Source organism: Leopardus geoffroyi, chromosome C1 (assembly GCF_018350155.1).
Source record: "Leopardus geoffroyi isolate Oge1 chromosome C1, O.geoffroyi_Oge1_pat1.0, whole genome shotgun sequence".
Classification (NCBI taxonomy): Eukaryota; Metazoa; Chordata; class Mammalia; order Carnivora; family Felidae; genus Leopardus; species Leopardus geoffroyi.
In genome coordinates, this window is record NC_059328.1 from 203,946,634 (window position 1) to 203,965,079 (window position 18,446).

The 18,446-nt window shown below is 60.3% G+C and overlaps 1 protein-coding gene across 6 annotated transcripts; it reads left to right on the forward strand.

Moving 5' to 3' along the window:
* The first annotated feature begins 79 nt into the window (after positions 1-79).
* On the forward strand, positions 80-14,261 carry SLC4A3 (solute carrier family 4 member 3). 6 transcript variants are annotated; one of them, XM_045481411.1, is made up of 23 exons: positions 80-425; positions 590-731; positions 1,088-1,253; positions 1,843-2,123; positions 2,286-2,401; positions 2,781-3,007; positions 4,571-4,719; positions 4,859-5,039; positions 5,508-5,643; positions 6,399-6,582; positions 7,016-7,115; positions 7,580-7,764; positions 8,436-8,661; positions 8,839-9,057; positions 9,346-9,494; positions 9,672-9,866; positions 10,352-10,570; positions 10,919-11,008; positions 11,517-11,683; positions 12,173-12,426; positions 12,663-12,922; positions 13,118-13,291; positions 13,942-14,261. In XM_045481411.1, the coding sequence occupies exons 2-23, from the start codon at positions 681-683 to the stop codon at positions 14,017-14,019; spliced, it is 3,807 nt and encodes a 1,268-aa protein (XP_045337367.1). In that variant the 5' UTR covers positions 80-425; positions 590-680; the 3' UTR covers positions 14,020-14,261. The 6 variants fall into 6 exon arrangements, with proteins under 6 accessions (XP_045337367.1, XP_045337368.1, XP_045337369.1 ...); XM_045481412.1 differs by having other exon boundaries at positions 81-425; positions 2,808-3,007; XM_045481413.1 differs by having other exon boundaries at positions 84-425; positions 12,753-12,922.
* Positions 14,262-18,446: the final 4,185 nt, after the last annotated feature.

Genomic DNA, 18,446 nt, shown 5'->3' on the forward strand with positions numbered 1-18,446 from the left:
GGAGGGAGGGGAGGCTAAAAGCAAAGTGGGGGAGCGATCTGGGGATTGTGGGAATGTAGGGCCGTGCACCCGCCCCCGGCCATGCGTGGGGCGCCGGGAGAAGGGGCTGGCGGGCAGGGTGGGTCCTGCGGGGGCTCGCGCGTGGGGGCCGGGCCGGCCGGGGCGGAGTGAGTCACGGCCCGCCCGCTCCCATTGTGCGGCCCGGCGGCGGCGGCGGTGGCGGCGGCGGAGCTGCGGAGCCGAGCGCGAGGAGGTGGAGCCCCGGGCTGCGGGCTCCGGCGCCTGCGTCCGCCCGGCCGGCCCGGCTCGCCGCCGCCGCGGGCGCCCCCCGGCCGTCCGGCCCTGCGCGGCGCCAGGCCCCGGAGCGCGCGCGGGAGATGGGGCGCGGCGGCCGGCGTTGGCCCCGCACGCTCCGGAGCCCCGAGGTACCGCAGGGCGGGGCGCGGCGGGCCAGGACCAGGGCCGGGGCCCCGGAGTGTCCCGGGCGTGGCGGGGCCTCGGATGGGCGCGCGGGCGGGCGGGGGGATCGGGCTCGGCGAGGGGGAGAGGGCGGCCGCGCGAGGCTCCTGACCCCGCCCTCCTCCCCCAGGGCTCCTCACTAGGCCCCTGCAGCGCCCCCTTCTTCTCAACCGGGTCACGGGTCCCTCAGTGAGCAAGGCTCCCAAGTCGCCTCCCCGGCCATGGCCAACGGAGTGATCCCGCCGCCCGGGGGCGCCTCCCCCCTACCCCAGGTGACTGACGCGCGCGGGGGTGGAAGAAGACGGGAGGGACCCCCAAAGAGGAGAGGGGAGTCCTCTGGCCGACCTTGGGACCCCCAGATCCAGGGATGGAGCTGGGTTGGAGGGTATGGGGCGGGGGGTGGGGGGGGCGCGCTTTGGTATTTTTCAGTTCTGTTGCCTTCTCCCCTCCCAAGCCCGGGGAGCCTGGGATGCTGACCCAAGCCTGGGGCACAGGGAGAGGGGGTTGTTGAAGGTGGAGCCGGCTGGTCTCCCCCGCCCACAGCCAGGGCTGGGAGTTGGTGGGGGGGTGGGGGATGTGGGGCGTTCTTGGGTCAAGGGTCCTTAGGAGAGGCTGTCTGAGCCTGCAGGTCCGGGTGCCCTTGGAGGAGCCCCCTCTGAGTCCAGACCTGGAGGAGGAGGATGATGACTTGGGCAAGACCTTGGCTGTGAGCAGGTTTGGGGACCTCATCAGCAAGCCCCCAGCCTGGGACCCTGAGAAGCCCAGCCGCAGCTACAGCGAGCGGGACTTTGAGTGTGGGTAGCCTGGGGACCCCTAGTGTGGCTGCCCTCACCACCATCACCTTCATTGCCACCATCACCGTGCTCACCACTGGCTTGGTCACCCAGTGCCATCTTGTGCTGGACGCTGTGCTGGACGCTGTGCTGGGCCACCATGCCATGTTAAGTCATCCTGCCTCACTCACCCATCGCCTGTCCACCTTCCAGGGGACCGGGCCCCAGACGCAGGGGAGACACAGGGAGATGGGCCTGAGGCTTCCCTCCGTGACCTTTGTCTTCCCCAAGTCTCTGCCATACCTCCGGCCCTGCTCTCTTCTCTCTGCCTCCTCCCTCAGCTCTGACTCTGCCTTCCCCCCTTGCTGTATCGTGTCCTATTTCCCCGAGCCCCCCTTTCACGACCTTCTCCCTTAGGCCCATTCCCCCGCTCTGCCAGGCCTTACCAATGGCAGGACGTGGATACAGGTGTCGGGGGGAGCCTGGCTCTCGAGGAAGGACTAGGGTGCCCTTGTTTGAGGCCCTGAGCTAGAATAAGGTGTGTGCCCCTAGGGTGGTGAGGGGCCCCCTTCTGCTGTGGGGACCCCAACCGGCTCTCCTGCACCCCCAGTTCACCGGCACACATCCCACCACACCCACCACCCGCTCTCGGCGCGCCTGCCTCCACCCCACAAGCTGCGGCGACTGCCCCCCACCTCTGCCCGGCAGACCAGGAGGAAGAGGAAGAAGGAGAAGACCTCTGCTCCCCCCTCTGAGGGGACCCCTCCCATCCAGGAGGAGGGGGCAGCCGGAGTGGAGGAAGAGGAGGAGGAGGAGGAGGAGGAAGAGGAAGGGGAATCTGAGGCAGAACCTGTGGAGCCCCCGCCCTCAGGGTCCCCACCGAAAGCAAAGGTATGGGTCTGCCCCCGAAGGAGCACCGACTCCTCAGGGAGGGGTGCAGAGAGGAGAGGAAAGAAGACGAAGCAGAGGGGGCTGGGGCTGCCTGGGGGAAGCAGAGTCGGGGGTTGGGGGCTGAGTCTGGGCAGGGACCCAGGCACTCTGCTTTGTCCACAGTTCTCCATTGGAAGTGACGAGGATGACAGTCCTGGCCTCTCCGGGAAGGCTGCCTTCACCAAGCCCCTGCCCTCGGTGGGCCCTTGCTCTGACAAGAGCCCCCAGCAGTCAGTCAGGTACTGGCATCCAGCCCAGAGCAGGTCCCAGGCTCCTTCCTGACCCTGGGGATTGTCCCCAGCTCTGACCCTGGGGAAGAGGGGAGGAGAGGAGAGGGGGCGGAGGAAGCAGGGAGGGGCACGCCTCCCTCTCTATCCACATGACTGACAAAGAGGAGAGAGAAGGTGTCACTAGAGAGGACAGGGCTAGAGGGGGAAGGACAGAGAGGAAGGGGGGGACTGGTGTGGTGGGGGCAGGGAGCTGGACGTGAGCTTCCTTCTCTGCCCAGAAGGAGTCTGTGTCTAGTGCCCAGGGGGCTATTCCAGGCCCCACCCCAAACTGGAGGAGGGCAAAGAAACCCCCTAACCTGGCCCATCTCCACCATGGTTCCCTGTCAAGTCCAAGGCTGCCATGGTGCCTCCTCAGCTCCCCGAGCCCCCGGGCCCGGGCCTCCCGAGTCGCTGGGGAGAAGAGCCGGCCCTGGAGCCCGTCGGCCAGCTATGACCTTCGGGAACGGCTGTGCCCAGGCAGCGCCCTGGGTAGCCCAGGTGGCCCGGAGCAGCAGGTGCCCACTGACGAGGCGGAGGCCCAGATGCTGGGCTCCGCGGACCTGGACGACATGAAGAGTGAGTGACACCCTGTGGCAGCCCCCGTGGCCCACCCCCATGGGCGCCCCGCCTGTGAGGAACCTTGGGGAAGCTCTGTGCTCTCCCCAGACTAGCGCTGGGTCCCCTCTGCAGTATCCCTGTCTGCTGGAATGTGGCCAGGGGCGGGGAGCTCACTACCTCACCAAGCCACTTCTCTGGTTGCCAGAGCTGAGATTTCCCTTCGTGACACCTCTGTCCTTCTGTCCTGATTCTGTCCTCTGAGTCACCCCCTGAATAAGGCAACCTCTCTTCCCCATGGCATTTGGAGATTTTATATCTCCTCTTCCCCTAAGGCTCATCTTCTCATCTTCTTTTTGGCCCCTTCACACTGGCCCCCTGAGCGTGAGCCACTCTTCTGGGTCCTGCTTCTCCCTACATCAGGGGCCCCATACTTGTCACACCACCGTTGGCAGGGCCTGGCCGTGATCTCGGCACATTCCTTCCATCTTATCAGTGCCCTGGTTTCTGTGCCACCTGTCATCACCCACGGGACTCTGTGCCCGGGCCAGGGGCATCACTGACCCCACCTCCCTCCCCCTTGGAACCATAGTGTGTGGGCGCGGGTGGGAGGGAGGGCTTTGAGCTCAGTACGTCATGGAAAGTTGCCAGGGCCTGAGGACAGGGACAGGAACAATCCGATGGCAGCAGTGGTGTGGGGGTGGGGGTCAGGGGGAGGGCGTGTTTACAGACTCAGGGAGGGGGCTGGAAGCAGCAGGGAGCAGGCCCGGGGCTGCCAGGAGTCAGGAGGCTCTGGTTGGGTGAAGACCACTGGCCCAGGCTCCCACCTTTTAGGAAAGCCAGGGCTCTGGGAGGGAGCAGGGGCCGAGGGCTCGGCCTCCGGGGGAATGATGAGCCTGCTGGAGGAGGTCACAGAGCCCATCGGGGCACCAAACCCTAGGCCTGAGGACGCTGAGAGCCGGGGCCCTGGAATGGCCCCAGCCCCCAGCACTCGAGACTCGCTGACCTCAGAGGACTTAGAGATGTTGGTGTTGGACCTTGATGACTGTGACCCATGGGAACCCACCCAGGGCCAGCTGAGCCCCATGGCAGGGGGACCAGCTTGTGAGTAACTGGGCAGCTGGCCTTTCTGCAGCTGCTGGCCTGGAAGGGGCAGGCGGGGAGGAAGGGACAGAGCTCTCCTTGAGTCTGCCAGATGTGTGTATCAATGGGGGAGACCTGGGTGCTGAGAGAGGGCACAGGGAAAGTGTTGGGGGCCTGGTGAATTGATACAGGTCATAGAGCTCCAGCATGAGAGGCAGTGGCCATGGGCGAGGGAAGGGAGCTGGGGCCGTGGACTGAGCTGGGGTCTGCCTTTTTACTGTGCTTTGGCCGGTGGTCCCCTGTGTTACTTTGGGCTAGTCCATCTCCCTGTCCGGGCTTCACTGTCCTTGTCTGTGGTGTGGAGGTGTGGACATGGCCCCTGGGCGACCATGGCACCCGCCAGGTAGACTGGCTGGGCAGAGCAGGGGGCCGGAGGGGTTAACTGTGGCCGTGAGGCCCTGAGCTGGACCGCTGGGACCACGAAGCCTGCCTCGTCTGCAGGTCACCGGCTGGAGGACAACCCTGGCATGCGGCGTCACCTAGTGAAGAAGCCGTCGCGCACGCAGGGTGGGAGGGGCAGCCCCGGTGGCTTGGCCCCCATCCTGCGCAGGAAGAAGAAGAAGAAGACGTTTGATCGGAGGCCTCATGAGGTACCGGGCCTGCGGCTTCCTCTCCCCTCCTCCCCAGAGCCTCCTCTTCCCTCCTCCCTGCCTCACCTGAGCGCCGTGTCTCCGAGACCGCCGGTCCCACCTGGCGGCCCCCAGACCCTCACCTTGGCGTCCGCCTCAGGTGTTTGTGGAGCTCAATGAGCTGACGCTGGACCGCAGCCAGGAGCCCCACTGGCGGGAGACGGCGCGCTGGATCAAGTTTGAGGAGGATGTGGAGGAAGAGACAGAGCGCTGGGGCAAGCCCCACGTGGCCTCGCTCTCTTTCCGCAGCCTTCTGGAGCTCCGGAGGACCATCGCCCACGGTAGGCGCCCTGCGGGCCTGGCCCTGGGGTGCAGTGCCCTCTTCAGAGACCCCGGAGGTTGGCCCCCAGCAGGCCGTCCAGCTCTTGGGGACTGCTCCCTGGAGTCCTGGGCCCAGGCGAGGTCTGGCTGCCACTCTGGAGACGTGGGGTCTGACTGCTTGCGTAGCCGTAAGCTCTGAGGGCCTGGGCTGTGCCTCTGGTGCCCGGCGCAGGACCTGGGCCGTAGTAGGCCGCAGTCCACGTGCGGGAAGCTCGCCCGTGGCTCCCCTTCCCGGGTTTGGAGGGGCCGTCCCTTGCTCTTGCGTTCCCTTTGCACACCCCCCTCTCTGGCTCGGCGAGGCCACGTGGAACGGTGAGCCCCGGGCGCTTGGCTCGCGTGTGTGTCTGCCTGCCCCGGGGGAGCGAGGCGGCCGGGGTGGTTGTTCCTATCTGACGGGGCCCTGCTCCCTTCCTCGACTGTGCCCCCAGGAGCTGCCCTCCTGGACCTGGAGCAGACCACTCTGCCGGGTATCGCACATCTCGTGGTGGAGACCATGATCGTGTCTGACCAGATCCGTCCGGAGGACAGGGCCAGTGTCCTGCGCACCCTCCTGCTGAAACACAGGTGCCAGGGTGGGGCGCCTGGGACGGGCCTTCTAGGTCAGCTGCTCTTCCAGGAGCACAGACTCACCTGTGTGGCTTTCTAGCCTCTGCTTGCATAACCCAGGCAACAGGGAGTTTATTCCTCGTTCATCTTTGGACAGCACCAGCTGTTAGAAGGTTCTTTTTTACACTGAGGTACAAGGGGTGCAGACCCTTTTCTTTTTTCTCTTCTCTTCTCTTCTCTTCTCTTCTCTTCTCTTCTCTTCTCTTCTCTTCTCTTCTTTCCTTTTCTCTTTTTTTCTTTCCTTTTCTTTTTTTTTCTTTTTTTTTCTCTTTCCTTTTCTCTTTTCTTTTTTTTCTTTTCTTTTTTCTTTTCTCTTTTCTTTCCTTTTCTCTTTTTTCTTTTTCCTTTCCTTTTCTCTTTTTTCTTTTTTTTCCCTTTGTTTTGCTTTTTTCTTTCATGTTTTTTAAATGTTTTTATTTATTTTTGAGAGAGAAAGTGAGAGAAAGACAGAGGATGAGCAGGGGAGGGGCAGAGAGGGACACACAGAATCCAAATCAGGCTCTGAACTGTCAGCACAGAGCCCAACGCAGGGCTCAAACTCACGAACTGTGAGATCATGACCTGAGCCAAAGTCGGATGCTCAACCGACTGAGCCACCCAGGCGCCCCCCCCCCCCCCCCCCCGCCGACCCTTTATTTCTCATTTCTTCATGACCTCAGTCCACTAAGGGCATCTCCTCTTAACCTGCCTTGCTCCCTCTGCCCTCTTCACAGCCATCCCAATGATGACAAGGACACTGGCTTCTTTCCCCGAAACCCGTCCAGCTCCAGCGTGAACTCGGTCATGGGGAATCATCACCCAACCCCCAGCCATGGCCCTGACGGTGCAGTGCCTACCATGGCTGAGGACGTGGGGGAACCAGCCCCTCTCTGGCCTCATGACCCAGATGCCAAGGAGGTCAGTCGCCTTGCTCTGACCTGGGCTGGGGGACTGAGAGGGCTTCTGATTTCACACTGGAGGCCACTGATGGCTTCGTTGAGCGGGTCAGGAAGTTTGGATGCCTGGTACCACACAAGGCATGTGGGGGATCCAGATACGCATGAGGGCCTCTGCCCTACAGAAATAGGAGGTTTAGATGAGATGATGTGGCAGACCCGTGGGAGCCGTTTAAACGAGATAAGGCTGAGGCGGTCGTGAGCTGCTCGGAGGAGGGGTCCACATCCCGAGTGGTCTGCTCCCGATGTGGGGCGCATCATCCCAGGGAGGGACAAAACAGGGCCCAGGTCCAGGGGTTGGAGGGCAGAGTCCAGGGGGGCTGAAGCAAGGGAGGGGAGGGCCTGCCACGGCCTCCGGTCAGGGTCCCAGCCCTATTCCAGTTCTGCGTCCTTAGAAGCCCCTCCACATGCCTGGGGGAGACAGTCACCGGGGAAAAAGCCTGAAGCTACTGGAGAAGATCCCTGAAGATGCCGAGGCTACTGTTGTGCTCGTGGGTAAGGAGGGCAGGGGGCTGGGGTTACTGGGTGTGTGGGTTTCCTTCCACTGTGGTCTGCTGGTCTTATGCTCTGGCCTGCAGGCCACCTCTTCCATCCCTGGCCAGCCCCCCAACTTGTACCTGCTTTTCCTGACAGCCTGTCTTGCCCCCAGCTCTTTCTTTCTCAGTCCTCTGCTTGCCTCCCGTCCAGTTTTCTGCTGTTTGGGACTGCTGCTAGTCTGCACGGCACTTTTGTGGGAGTTAAAAAGAAGCACTCTTTCTTGAAGACTGTGAACGTTTCATCTATTGATGAATCATAATAAATATGTAAACGTATGGGTGAATAGGGTTTCTTTAGATTGGGGTTTCTTCGTGCAGCACGCAACCTGCTCAACTGTACATGACAGCCCCAGATGTTTTCTTTAGGGCCAGCCTGGACTGATCCTCTTTACCCAGTGCCCGGTGCCTTACTCTCCCCCACAGGCTGCGTGCCTTTCTTGGAGCAGCCGGCGGCAGCTTTTGTGCGACTGAATGAGGCTGTGCTCTTGGAGTCTGTGCTCGAGGTCCCGGTGCCGGTTCGCTTTCTCTTTGTGATGCTGGGTCCCAGCCACACCAGCACTGACTACCACGAGCTTGGGCGTTCCATTGCCACCCTCATGTCTGACAAGGTGGGTCCTGCAGGCCCCGGGCTGGGTGCTCTAGGCCTGTTCCCCTGAGCCCTACTTTTCCCCAGTCTCTCCCTGCCTACCTTGGTGCCTGTGGATGCAGGGGTTCTGGGGGCCCTTCTGGGTGGAGGCAGTGCTCTGGAGTGGTTGTGAAGGAGCTGTTGGCCAAGGGGAGAAGAGGGAGCCCTAGGCTGGGGCCGTTGGAAGGGGAGGTGGTTGAAGAGGGAGAAAGAGTTCTGGATGAGTCATGAGACTTGAAGGGGAGGGCTGGGTATGTCGGTCTTTGCTGTGGCTTCTCCTCGGCTTGGATAGGAAGGTCCTCTGGCCAGGGGTGATGTTGGAAATCCGTACTGACCAACCTGTAGGGTGTGGGTACTCTAGTCAGAATGGTTTCGGGGGCCCCTGCTATGCCAAGCGTTGCCCCTTTAGTTGTGGCGTTGTGGAAAAATCTCGAAGCTCCTAGGGGAACAGAAAGCATTTGGAGGTTCAGGGTTGTGGCCGGCCGATTGCTGGCCAGCAGGGACATGACTCCGTATTTTGACAATCGGACTGGACGTGTATACGTGGCCAGACATCCACCCTGCCTCTGGCTCTGTGAGGGCCCAACGCCTCCTCTCCGAAGCATTCCCAGGGGCGCTACTGGGAGGCTCAGCCCTTGCCTCTCCTGCCCCCAGCTGTTTCATGAGGCTGCCTACCAGGCAGATGACCGGCAGGACCTCCTGAGTGCCATCAGCGAGTTCCTGGATGGCAGCATCGTGATCCCCCCATCGGAGGTAGAGGGCCGTGACCTGCTGCGCTCCGTGGCCGCCTTCCAGCGCGAGCTGCTGAGGAAGCGGAGGGAGCGTGAACAGACCAAAGTGGAGATGACTACCCAGGGAAGCTATGTGGCCCCTGGGAAAGGTCAGCCCCTTTGGGGCCCATCCCCTACCCGCCCTGGAGCTCCTAAGGTCGTGACCCAGCCTGCCCTGACTCCCTAGCTCCTACATGCCTGCTCCCAGCCCCTGTCGGGGAGGACTGAGCCCAGGGCCCCGCCGCGGGAGGGGTGGTCTGTGCTCCAACAGCCCCTTGTTCCCCCAGAGCTGGCTGTGGAGTTGGGGGGCTCTGAGGCGACCCCCGAAGATGACCCCCTGCTGCGGACTGGCTCAGTGTTTGGGGGGCTCGTGCGGGATGTGAAGCGTCGGTACCCGCACTACCCCAGTGACCTGCGAGACGCCTTGCACTCCCAGTGCGTGGCGGCCGTGCTGTTCATCTACTTCGCTGCCCTCAGCCCCGCCATCACCTTCGGGGGCCTGCTAGGTGAGAGGGAGGGGAGGCAGGGCGAGGCACCCAGCGTCACCCTCAAGGTCTGTGGTCGGGGGACCCCAGGGATCACTCTTGCAGGGGGCGGGAGGGGTGCAAGGGGCGAGGGAGGCTGTGGCCGCCCCAGGGGTGCTGGTGGTGAGGGGCCTGGGAGGGATGGGGCTGGGCTCTGGGGGGCTGCTCTGTCCTAGTTGGGTCCCCAGGTCAGGGTAAGCTAGATGAAGAAGAGGGCCTGGGTCCAAGGAGCCAGGCCAGGGCCCTCCCGCTGACCCTCGCCCTCGCCAGGGGAGAAGACGGAGGGCCTGATGGGCGTGTCCGAGCTGATTGTGTCCACCGCCGTGCTTGGCGTCCTCTTCTCCCTGCTGGGGGCCCAGCCGCTTCTTGTGGTCGGCTTCTCCGGGCCATTGCTGGTGTTCGAAGAAGCCTTCTTCAAGGTGACGGCGCTACCCTGCCCCTCCCCAGGGATCAGCTTCTCACGCCCTGTCCCTTGGCCCAGGCCATGGGTCCCTGCAGTGTCTCCCCTCCTCCCCCTTTGGATCCCGTGACCTCTCCCCCCCACCCCCAGGGTCTCTGACCTCAGTGGGTAACCACACCTCCCTCCTGTCCTCCAGTTCTGCCGAGCCCAGGACCTGGAGTACCTCACCGGCCGGGTGTGGGTTGGCCTCTGGCTGGTGGTTTTTGTCCTTGCCCTGGTGGCCGCCGAAGGTAGCTTCCTGGTCCGCTATATCTCACCTTTCACCCAGGAGATCTTCGCCTTTCTCATCTCGCTTATTTTCATCTATGAGACCTTCCACAAGCTCTACAAGGTGGAGGTCCAGAGAGGTCTTGGGGGGTGGGCGTAGGTGGGGGCTGGGAAGCGCCCTGGGGAGGAGAGCATGGGGGTGGCGCATGGAGCCCTGGGAGCAGAGGGGGCAGGGAGGAGGGCTCCGTTGGGTGTGGGCATGGGGGGTTGGGACACCCTGGGCTAGGTCAGCGCTGAAGGGCAGGGCGCCACAGCCAGAGGGTACAGGTTGGAACTCCAGTGGGGTCCAACCAGTATGTGATGGAGTGGGGCGCTGTCGGTGCTATGGGGCTCCTTTTGTAGAGGACTGTGTGTGTGTGTGTGTGTGTGTGTGTGTGTGTGTGCACACGCGCGTGTGCGCGTGCATGGTGTAGCTGGGTGTCGTGTGACGCTGTTGCCTGGTCAGGTATGTGAGGACCCAGGCTTCGCCCTCACAGCTGTATGAAATCAAGGTGATGAAATTAGGGTCACCTGCCCAGGTTCAGTGTCACAACCTTGTAACCCACACAGGTATTCACGGAGCACCCGCTGCTGCCATTCTACCCTCCTGAGGGGGCATTGGAGGCTGGGCTAGACCTGAATGGGAGTGCCCTGCCCCCCACTGAGGGGCCGCCGGGCCCGAGGAACCAGCCCAACACGGCTCTGCTGTCCCTCATTCTCATGCTTGGGACCTTCCTCATTGCCTTCTTCCTACGAAAGTTCAGGAACAGCCGCTTCTTGGGTGGCAAGGTGCGTGGCTGGGGAGTGGGGAGCCCCCGTGGGTCCCCCCCACCCCCATTTCCTGCCGTCACTGCCAGTCTCCGCTCCAGAGAGGGGCTTCCCCCTTGTCCCGGTCAACCCATGGACCTAAACCAAATCTGTGCAGTCCCTTCCCCCCCGGAAGTGTCAGAGAAATTGAATCAGGGGAGGAATGTCCTCTTGAGCTGCGCAGCACCCATGGGACTTAGAGGGACGGGTCAGGGGATTTCTGGCTCCAGCTCGGACCCAAGGGAATCGGGAGTAATGAGCCCTCATGTCAGTGCCCCTGACCCTCACGTTCACCTTCTGCTCCTTTACCCCATTGGCTCCTCTCTCCAGGCTCGCCGCATCATTGGGGACTTTGGCATCCCCATTTCCATTCTGGTGATGGTCCTAGTGGATTACTCTATTACAGACACTTACACGCAGGTGAGCGAGCTCCCCCGCCCCCCAGCCCCGGCAGGGGGTTCTCACCCCAGAGTCTTGAGAGGGAGGCCACGACTCGTTCCCATTGCTGCAGTGGCCATGATCAAGGGTGGGCCTCAGCTTTCCTAGTGACATGGTGACCTGCTGGGGCCGTGCTGGGGTGGGTGGGTGGGCTGGGGGCCGCTGAGGTGGCCAGCCGGGGGGGGGGTGCGGTGTGAGGCTGTGTGACCCTGTGCCTAGACTCCTGGAGCAAGTAATGGGCTGGGGGCCAAATGACAGGTGTCCTTGGGCCTCAGGGAGAAAAGATGTCATTCTCTTTTACCAGACCCTTGCAGGGACAGTGACTTTGGAAGATGGAAAACTAATTTCCCCAAAACCTGTTCACATCCAGGTTTCCTGGAGTCCTGGGACAGGGAACACAGAACTTGGTGGTGGGGGCAGTGCCACCCTGTGGGGTTCTTAGCATGGGGAGGCCGTGTGCCTGAACCCTGTCTTCCTTCCTGCCATGCAGAAGCTGACGGTGCCCTCAGGGCTCTCAGTGACATCCCCCCATAAGCGCACGTGGTTCATCCCACCCCTGGGCAGTGCCCGTCCCTTCCCACCCTGGATGATGGTGGCGGCGGCTGTCCCTGCCCTCCTGGTCCTCATCTTGATCTTCATGGAGACACAGATCACTGCGTGAGGGGGCTGGAGGACCCTGGGTGGAGGAGGTTGGGGAAGAGCGGGAAGCGGTGGGAGTGGTGGCAAGGGGGGGCACGTGGGCCTGGGCACAGTTTCCCTGCGGTGCTGTGACACGATACCCATCTGTCTGCATCACCATTTGCGAGGTGGCACTTGGCAGTCCTCACCACACTCTGGCAGTACGTTCTCTCGCCCAGTGATGCTCGCATGTGTCTCATTTTGGTTTTAAACCACAACGTGGTGAGATCTGGCATCTGGCTTTTGTGGTGCTTTAAATACCCACAGTATGAGATTTTAGCTCTGATTTGCTTAGCCGTGAGAACATCACTTTGGGAACTTGAAAGAGGAAACTGGCAGGCCCTGGGGAGAGCTCTTCCCTGCACGTCGTTCCCCCACGACGACGCTGTCCCTGCTGCGTGTGCCCGGCCTCGCGGCTGGCCTGCCCCCCCAGCCCCTCAGCCCTCGCTTCCCGTCCCGTCCCTGCAGGCTCATCGTCAGCCAGAAGGCACGGAGACTGCTCAAGGGCTCTGGCTTCCACCTGGACCTGCTCCTGATCGGCTCGCTGGGGGGGCTCTGTGGGCTGTTTGGGTTGCCCTGGCTCACGGCTGCCACCGTCCGCTCAGTCACTCATGTGAATGCGCTGACTGTTATGCGCACGGCCATCGCTCCCGGCGACAAGCCCCAGATCCAGGAGGTGCGGGAGCAGCGGGTCACTGGAGTGCTCATCGCCAGCCTCGTGGGTGAGGGCACCCACCTTGCAAGGCCCCCTGCCCCCACCCACAGACTTGCCTTCTCGGACCCTGTGGCCTTAAATCCGCTGTCTCTCCCGGACTTGACCCAGGTCACTCCTGAGTCTCCGAAGGCATCACGTCTAGCACCCGCTGTGACCCCAACCTGCCTCTTAACACTCTGTGAACCTTTTTACCCCGAGCCTTTTCCTGGTTCTCTGTCCTGCTCCATCTTCTCTTGTTTGTAGCGACGAGGCCCGGATCCCCTCTCCACGGGGCCCGTCCATCTTCATGGGGGCCGTCCGAGGGGTCAGGTAGGTCTGTGTCACCTCCTCCAGGCCTGTCTATCGTCATGGGGGCTGTGCTGCGCCGGATCCCGTTGGCTGTGCTCTTTGGGATTTTCCTGTACATGGGGGTCACGTCACTGTCCGGCATCCAGCTGTCCCAGCGTCTGTTGCTTATCCTCATGCCGGCGAAACACCATCCTGAGCAACCCTATGTGACCAAGGTAGGGCCAGGAAGCATGGAGGTGGGGAGGAGGGGTGATGGGGAGGGGCCGCGAGGGATTCCCGGGCTGGAGATGGACAGGATGACGGTGGAGGGTAAGTTGGGGCCTGGGGAGCTGAGTCCCCAGAGACTCGGTGGGGGAGGGGGGAGCAGGCCGAGGGCTGCGCCGCCGTGAGACTCGAGGCCGGTTCCCCAGGTGAAGACGTGGCGGATGCACCTGTTCACCTGCATCCAGCTGGGCTGCATCGCGCTGCTCTGGGTCGTCAAGTCCACAGCGGCCTCACTCGCCTTTCCCTTCCTGCTGCTGCTCACGGTGCCTCTGAGGCGTTGCCTTCTGCCCCGGCTCTTCCAGGAAAGGGAGCTGCAGGCGGTAAGGGATGCTGCGCGGGGCGGTGTGAGGGCAGATGGGCCCTGGAATCGGGGGCTCCTGGGTCCCAGCCTCTGCTGTGCCACCTGCTAGTTGTGTGACCAGAGGCAAGTTACCTAACCTCCTGGAATCTTACTTCCAGCTGTAGGAAAGGGCTGATAATGGAGTCTTCCTTATAGGAGTGTCGTGAGGGTTAAGCGCTAATCCAGGTAAAGCACCAAGTATGACGGTTTGGTGTGAAATCCGCACAGGACTACTGCAGATAGCTGTGCAGGTCGTGTCCTGGACAAAAGCACACAGCTCAGGGACAGGCGGGGGTGGCGTGGCACCGAAACCCACCCCGAGCTCTGTTTTGGTCAGCTGGAGGAAGGGACGTGGTTTTGAAGTCACCCACCCGAACGCGGTGTACAGGGTAACACAGGAGCGAGGATTGGCCCCTTGAAAGTACTTGAGCGGCAGTAACGGCTGTCACCGTTACTGTTATCGGGAGGTGTCACTGGGCCGGCGACCTGAGGGAAGTGTTTCAGGCTGGGGTCATGGTCCCCGCAGTCAGCGAGGCCCGGGAAGGTGTGGGCTGCTGGCCGGAGGCGTTGCCAGGGACTGGGAGGGCGGGAGCCGCCTCCCTGCCTCTCCCAACCCTCTCCCTTCTGCAGCTGGACTCTGAAGACGCTCAACCAAACTTTGACGAGGACGGCCAGGATGAATACAACGAGCTGCACATGCCCGTGTGATCCTCCAACGTGGTGCCCCTCAGAGACCCCGATACCTTAGTGATCGACACCTGGGCCCCAGTCGGAGCCCAGCCCCAGGGCCAGCGGGTTCCTCACAACCCAGAGACGTGCCTGGAACCACCACCGCCACGGCCAGAGCAGCCCGCTGACTGCCCAGGGCACTGACCTTGGCTCACCCAGGCCCTTTCACAGACCAGACCGGCACAGGCTTTGAGCTCATTATAACCACACTCCTTGTCTTGTGTCTGCCTCACTTTCTTGGTTCCATCTCTGGTCTCTCAGGTCATACTTATCCAACTGGAATTGGAAGAATTCTATTTTCAGGGTCATCAAAACCAGGGAGAGTTTGGAGGCAAGGACAGAATTCTTGGGGGAACGGGAGAGAATCAAGGCCACAGAAGGTCAGAGCTGGACCTTATCGTCACCCCCTTGGGCCCTCTCGAGTACAGCTGAGGAAGGAGCAGGAGGCTCAAGGTCTGGCTCAAGGTCACACATACTGCTAATCTGGCCCCTGCTTAGAAGGGGGAGGGTGGGAAAGGGGAAGGGGAGGAGGTTGCTCCGCTTTAGCCACTAGAGAAATCAGAGTGTCCCCAGTGGCTTTGGGACTGTAGAGGGAAGTGGAAAATGTTTATCTTCTTTTCCTGATCCCTGGCATTCCGAGGAGCAGGGACAGTAGCCCAATCCCCTAGACGCCAGGGTGGTGCTGGATTTGGGTCCCTGGACCATTTTAGATTCTCACGGCTTAAAAGAGTGGCAGTTGGGGATTCCTGAGGCCACTCCTTGTGCAACAGTCTGTTATGCCAGAAATAACCTGTGAGGCCTTGAAGAGGGTGCAAACTGGGAGCCCATTGCGTCACAGTTGCTAGGCAACCGGTAGCGTTGTGAAGCAGGTTGGCCCTGTGTTGCCCCCTGGTGGCCATTCTCTCACACTGCAGGCTCCGTCCCCACCGGGCAGGAGTAGCGCTGCCACCTGGTGGACCCGCTGGATCTCGTGGTCAGAGATCCCAGGGACGCACATTCTGTGCCTCCTTGGGAGACACGGAGAGGGGCCGGGAATGTTACGTGGAGCTCCACAGCCCCCTGGGTGGCTCTGCGCATCCCGATCCAGGCTTCCTCAGCCCCACCCTAGCTGGCCTTGCTTCTTCCTTAGCCTTTTCCTAGTTTCGTCCCTCGTGTTCAGGCCAACAGCTAGAGCCCTGAAGCTGGTCAGCACAGAAGGGACAGAGCGCTGCGAGGACGTTTGTGGTGTTCATAGGGAAGAGATGCCCTTCCAGACGTCCCAGATTGTCATTTGGGTTTAAGCATTTCAGTCCAGCCGGCCCCTTTGGTCTCCGGCGACACCATGGCCTCTAAGTTCATTTGGCCTTTGACTGGCTCCCTTGGCCTAATGAAGACAAAATCCCTTTTCCCTGAGGTTGGCCAAGTCCCGGTGGAATTTCAGAGGAACTGTGCCAGGAGCAAAGTGAATGAAGGTCAAACACAAAAACCCGGAAAGTAGATTGAGAGCAGAGCAGATTGCGAACGAGATGGCAGAGGCAACAGATGAGCGTGGCTGAGAGGCGTTGTATGCAGGGGTGGGGGTGGGGGTGGGGGTCCGTCAGGGTGCGGGTGGGTTTCCCCATTTGATCTGGGGGATGCGGGGACCCCGCAGGAAACAACCTACTACTGCCTAAGTCCCTGAGGGCAAGTGCTAACTTGAGCCACGAAAGCTTGGCTCTTCATTGGACACAGGCTGTGTCAGTCATCTCTACTTGGCAAATAGCTGGGAGGTGGGGGTGTTCCTCAACTGGAAAATTGAGAAACAAGATGGGGGGGGGGGCATTTCAAAAGGAATGCGTCTGGGTCCTGGCTGGTGGCCTTCAGTAAAATTAGGAGCCAGGGCCTCAGAGCAGTAGGTGAAAAGGTAGAACCAGATACAACTTCTGGCTAGTGAACATGTCCCAGTGTGGAAGGATTTGAATAAGACCTAAGAGCCTGGGACCCTGAAGACAAGCGCCACCCACCTTTTCCCGGCCCCCACGGAGGGAAGGCAGGTGCAGCTGAATCAGGTTTTGGAGGGCAGAATTGGCCAACCCATACGCTGAACTGCCTGGTCAGAGGGATTCTTCCTCACCCAGGGTGGGGGCTGTAGAGGCTCCGAGAGGCCCGAGGAGGTTGCAGCACCCCGAAAGTTTGCCAGGGATGGGTACCTTGAGGGTGGCAGAGGAAGGAGGCACAGCGGGGGCCAGGTTAGGCATGGAAGAAAGACAAGGGATGATGAAGCAGTGGCAAACCCATAGAATGGCAGCTGGCTTGGTTTGGGGCCTGGACAGTTAGAGCTCATTTCATTTCATTTGAGTTTTCTCTGACTTTCTCTTCACTGACCCTCTCACCTCATCCTCCTGGGGCATTGGGCAGCTTGATTGAGGATGTCTTCTTCCGGGGAAAGGAGAGGGAACCAACAGAGAGGAGCCCCATCTGGTACCATCTGGTGGCCCAGCTTTGGGGGACTACGATGGGGTTAGAGGCCACGTATTTATTTTATTATTATTTTTTTATTTTAGAGAGTGAGAGCGCATGGGGGAGAGGGGCAGAGGGAGAGAGAGAGAATCCCAACCAGACTTCACGCTCAGCGCAGAGCCCAACAAGGGGGTTAGATCATGACCCAGGGTCAAAAGTTGGATGCTCAATCGACTGAGCGACCCAGGTACCCTGAGGTCATGGTACTTAAAAATTTTTTTTGCTAATGTTTATTTATTTTTGAGAGACAGAGACAAAGCACGAGCGGGGTGGGGGAGCAGTGGACAGAGAGAAAGGGAGACACGGAATCCAAAGCAGGTTCTAGGCTCCGAGCTGTCAGCACAGACCCCGACGCAGGCTTGAACTCAAGAACTGTGAGATCACGACCTGGCCTGAAGTCAGATGCTTAACCAACTGAGCCACCCAGGCACCCCTTTGGTATTTTTGAATGACAGGCCTCACTGCTATCTGCTTGAGACTAGAAGCAGCTTGGCAAGTGGGCACAAGCAAGGTGGGACAGGACCCTTCTGATAAGGAGAATAGTGGACCCACTGCCATTTTACCCTCCCCTTGCAGCTGAGTGGAGTCATGGCCACATCCTGGGTGGCTGCCCAACACTTTCGTTCTCAGACAAGTCCAAGCCCACTTCAGGCCCAGGGAAGTGCTACCTCATTCTTTTACTTTGAGCAAAGAGGGCGGCTGGCGCCTTGTTCTGCGCTGAGGATTCAGCTCACTCAAGATGTCTGATGCCCTTGTGAAAGCTTCTGGCTGTCAGCACTCATAGACCATCTGCTTGGATTGCCCTGAACCCCTCCTTCAGGGCACAGAACCTGGCAATAATGTGTCCCATTTGGCAGCCTCTGTGACATCTCTTATTGTATTAGGTGACTCAAATAATGATCATGCCTGTTGACACTTAGAGCTTCCGAAGGGAATTCTGAGTAGCAGTGGAAAGGCGAAGCAGAAGTCAAGGACACTTGTGCCAACACCACCTGTAGAGCTGGTCATTAAGCCATTGCTGAAAATAGCAATAAAACAGGTTCTGTGGATCCAACTGTGGATTGAATCTAGTGTGGCAAATAGGAAACCCAGAGTGAGGGGTTTGGTTTCCAGATAAATAAATGATATAACTCTCCGAGAGACAACTTGATTAGTTGTGTGACTGCCCACTTGTGCAAAGAGCAAACTCCAGTATTTGTAGGGTTTATGTTCTGGAAGGAAGATTTATTTGAGACCTCTGCTGGGATTGTTTTTAAACTAGTTGAAAATGTTTCTTTTGCTTTTTTTTTTTTTTTACATTTATTTATTTTTGATAGGCAGAGAGAGACAGAGCACAAGTGGGGGAGGGGCAGAGAGAGAAGGAGACACAGAATCCCAAGCAGGCTCCAGGCTCTGATCTGTCAGCACAGAGCCTGACGCCGGGCCCGAACTCACAAACCGGGAGATCATGACCTGAGCCGAAGTCGGACGCTCGACTGACTGAGCCACCCAGGCACCCTGGAAATGTTTCTTTTTATTGAACAAGTCTTTGTCAAGTGCTGACCAAGCAGGCAGCTGTTGGGATGTTCTGTGGGGGTGGGTGAGCCCCACTTAGATCTGGGGGGCCCTGGAGAAGCAGCAGAGGGCTCTTGGGTCAGGGCTGCCATGGTCATGGAGGTGACGGACAGGGAGGAGATGGGTCCAACTGGACAGAGAGCAGGCCTGGGGGCTGCTGGAAGACAGTGTTGAGGAGAAGGGGGCACTGAGGAATGTACACAATGAGACTTTCATTTGAGGCTCCCTTAGCATGCTGGCCACGGCATGACTCCCATGGCACCTCCATGGCTCATATTCATCTGTCTCCCCTCTGGGCCATAAGATGGGCAGAGACCCAGCCTGAGCCTTTTTTTTGTGCCCCTAACAACAACAGCAATGACAACAGCAGCCAC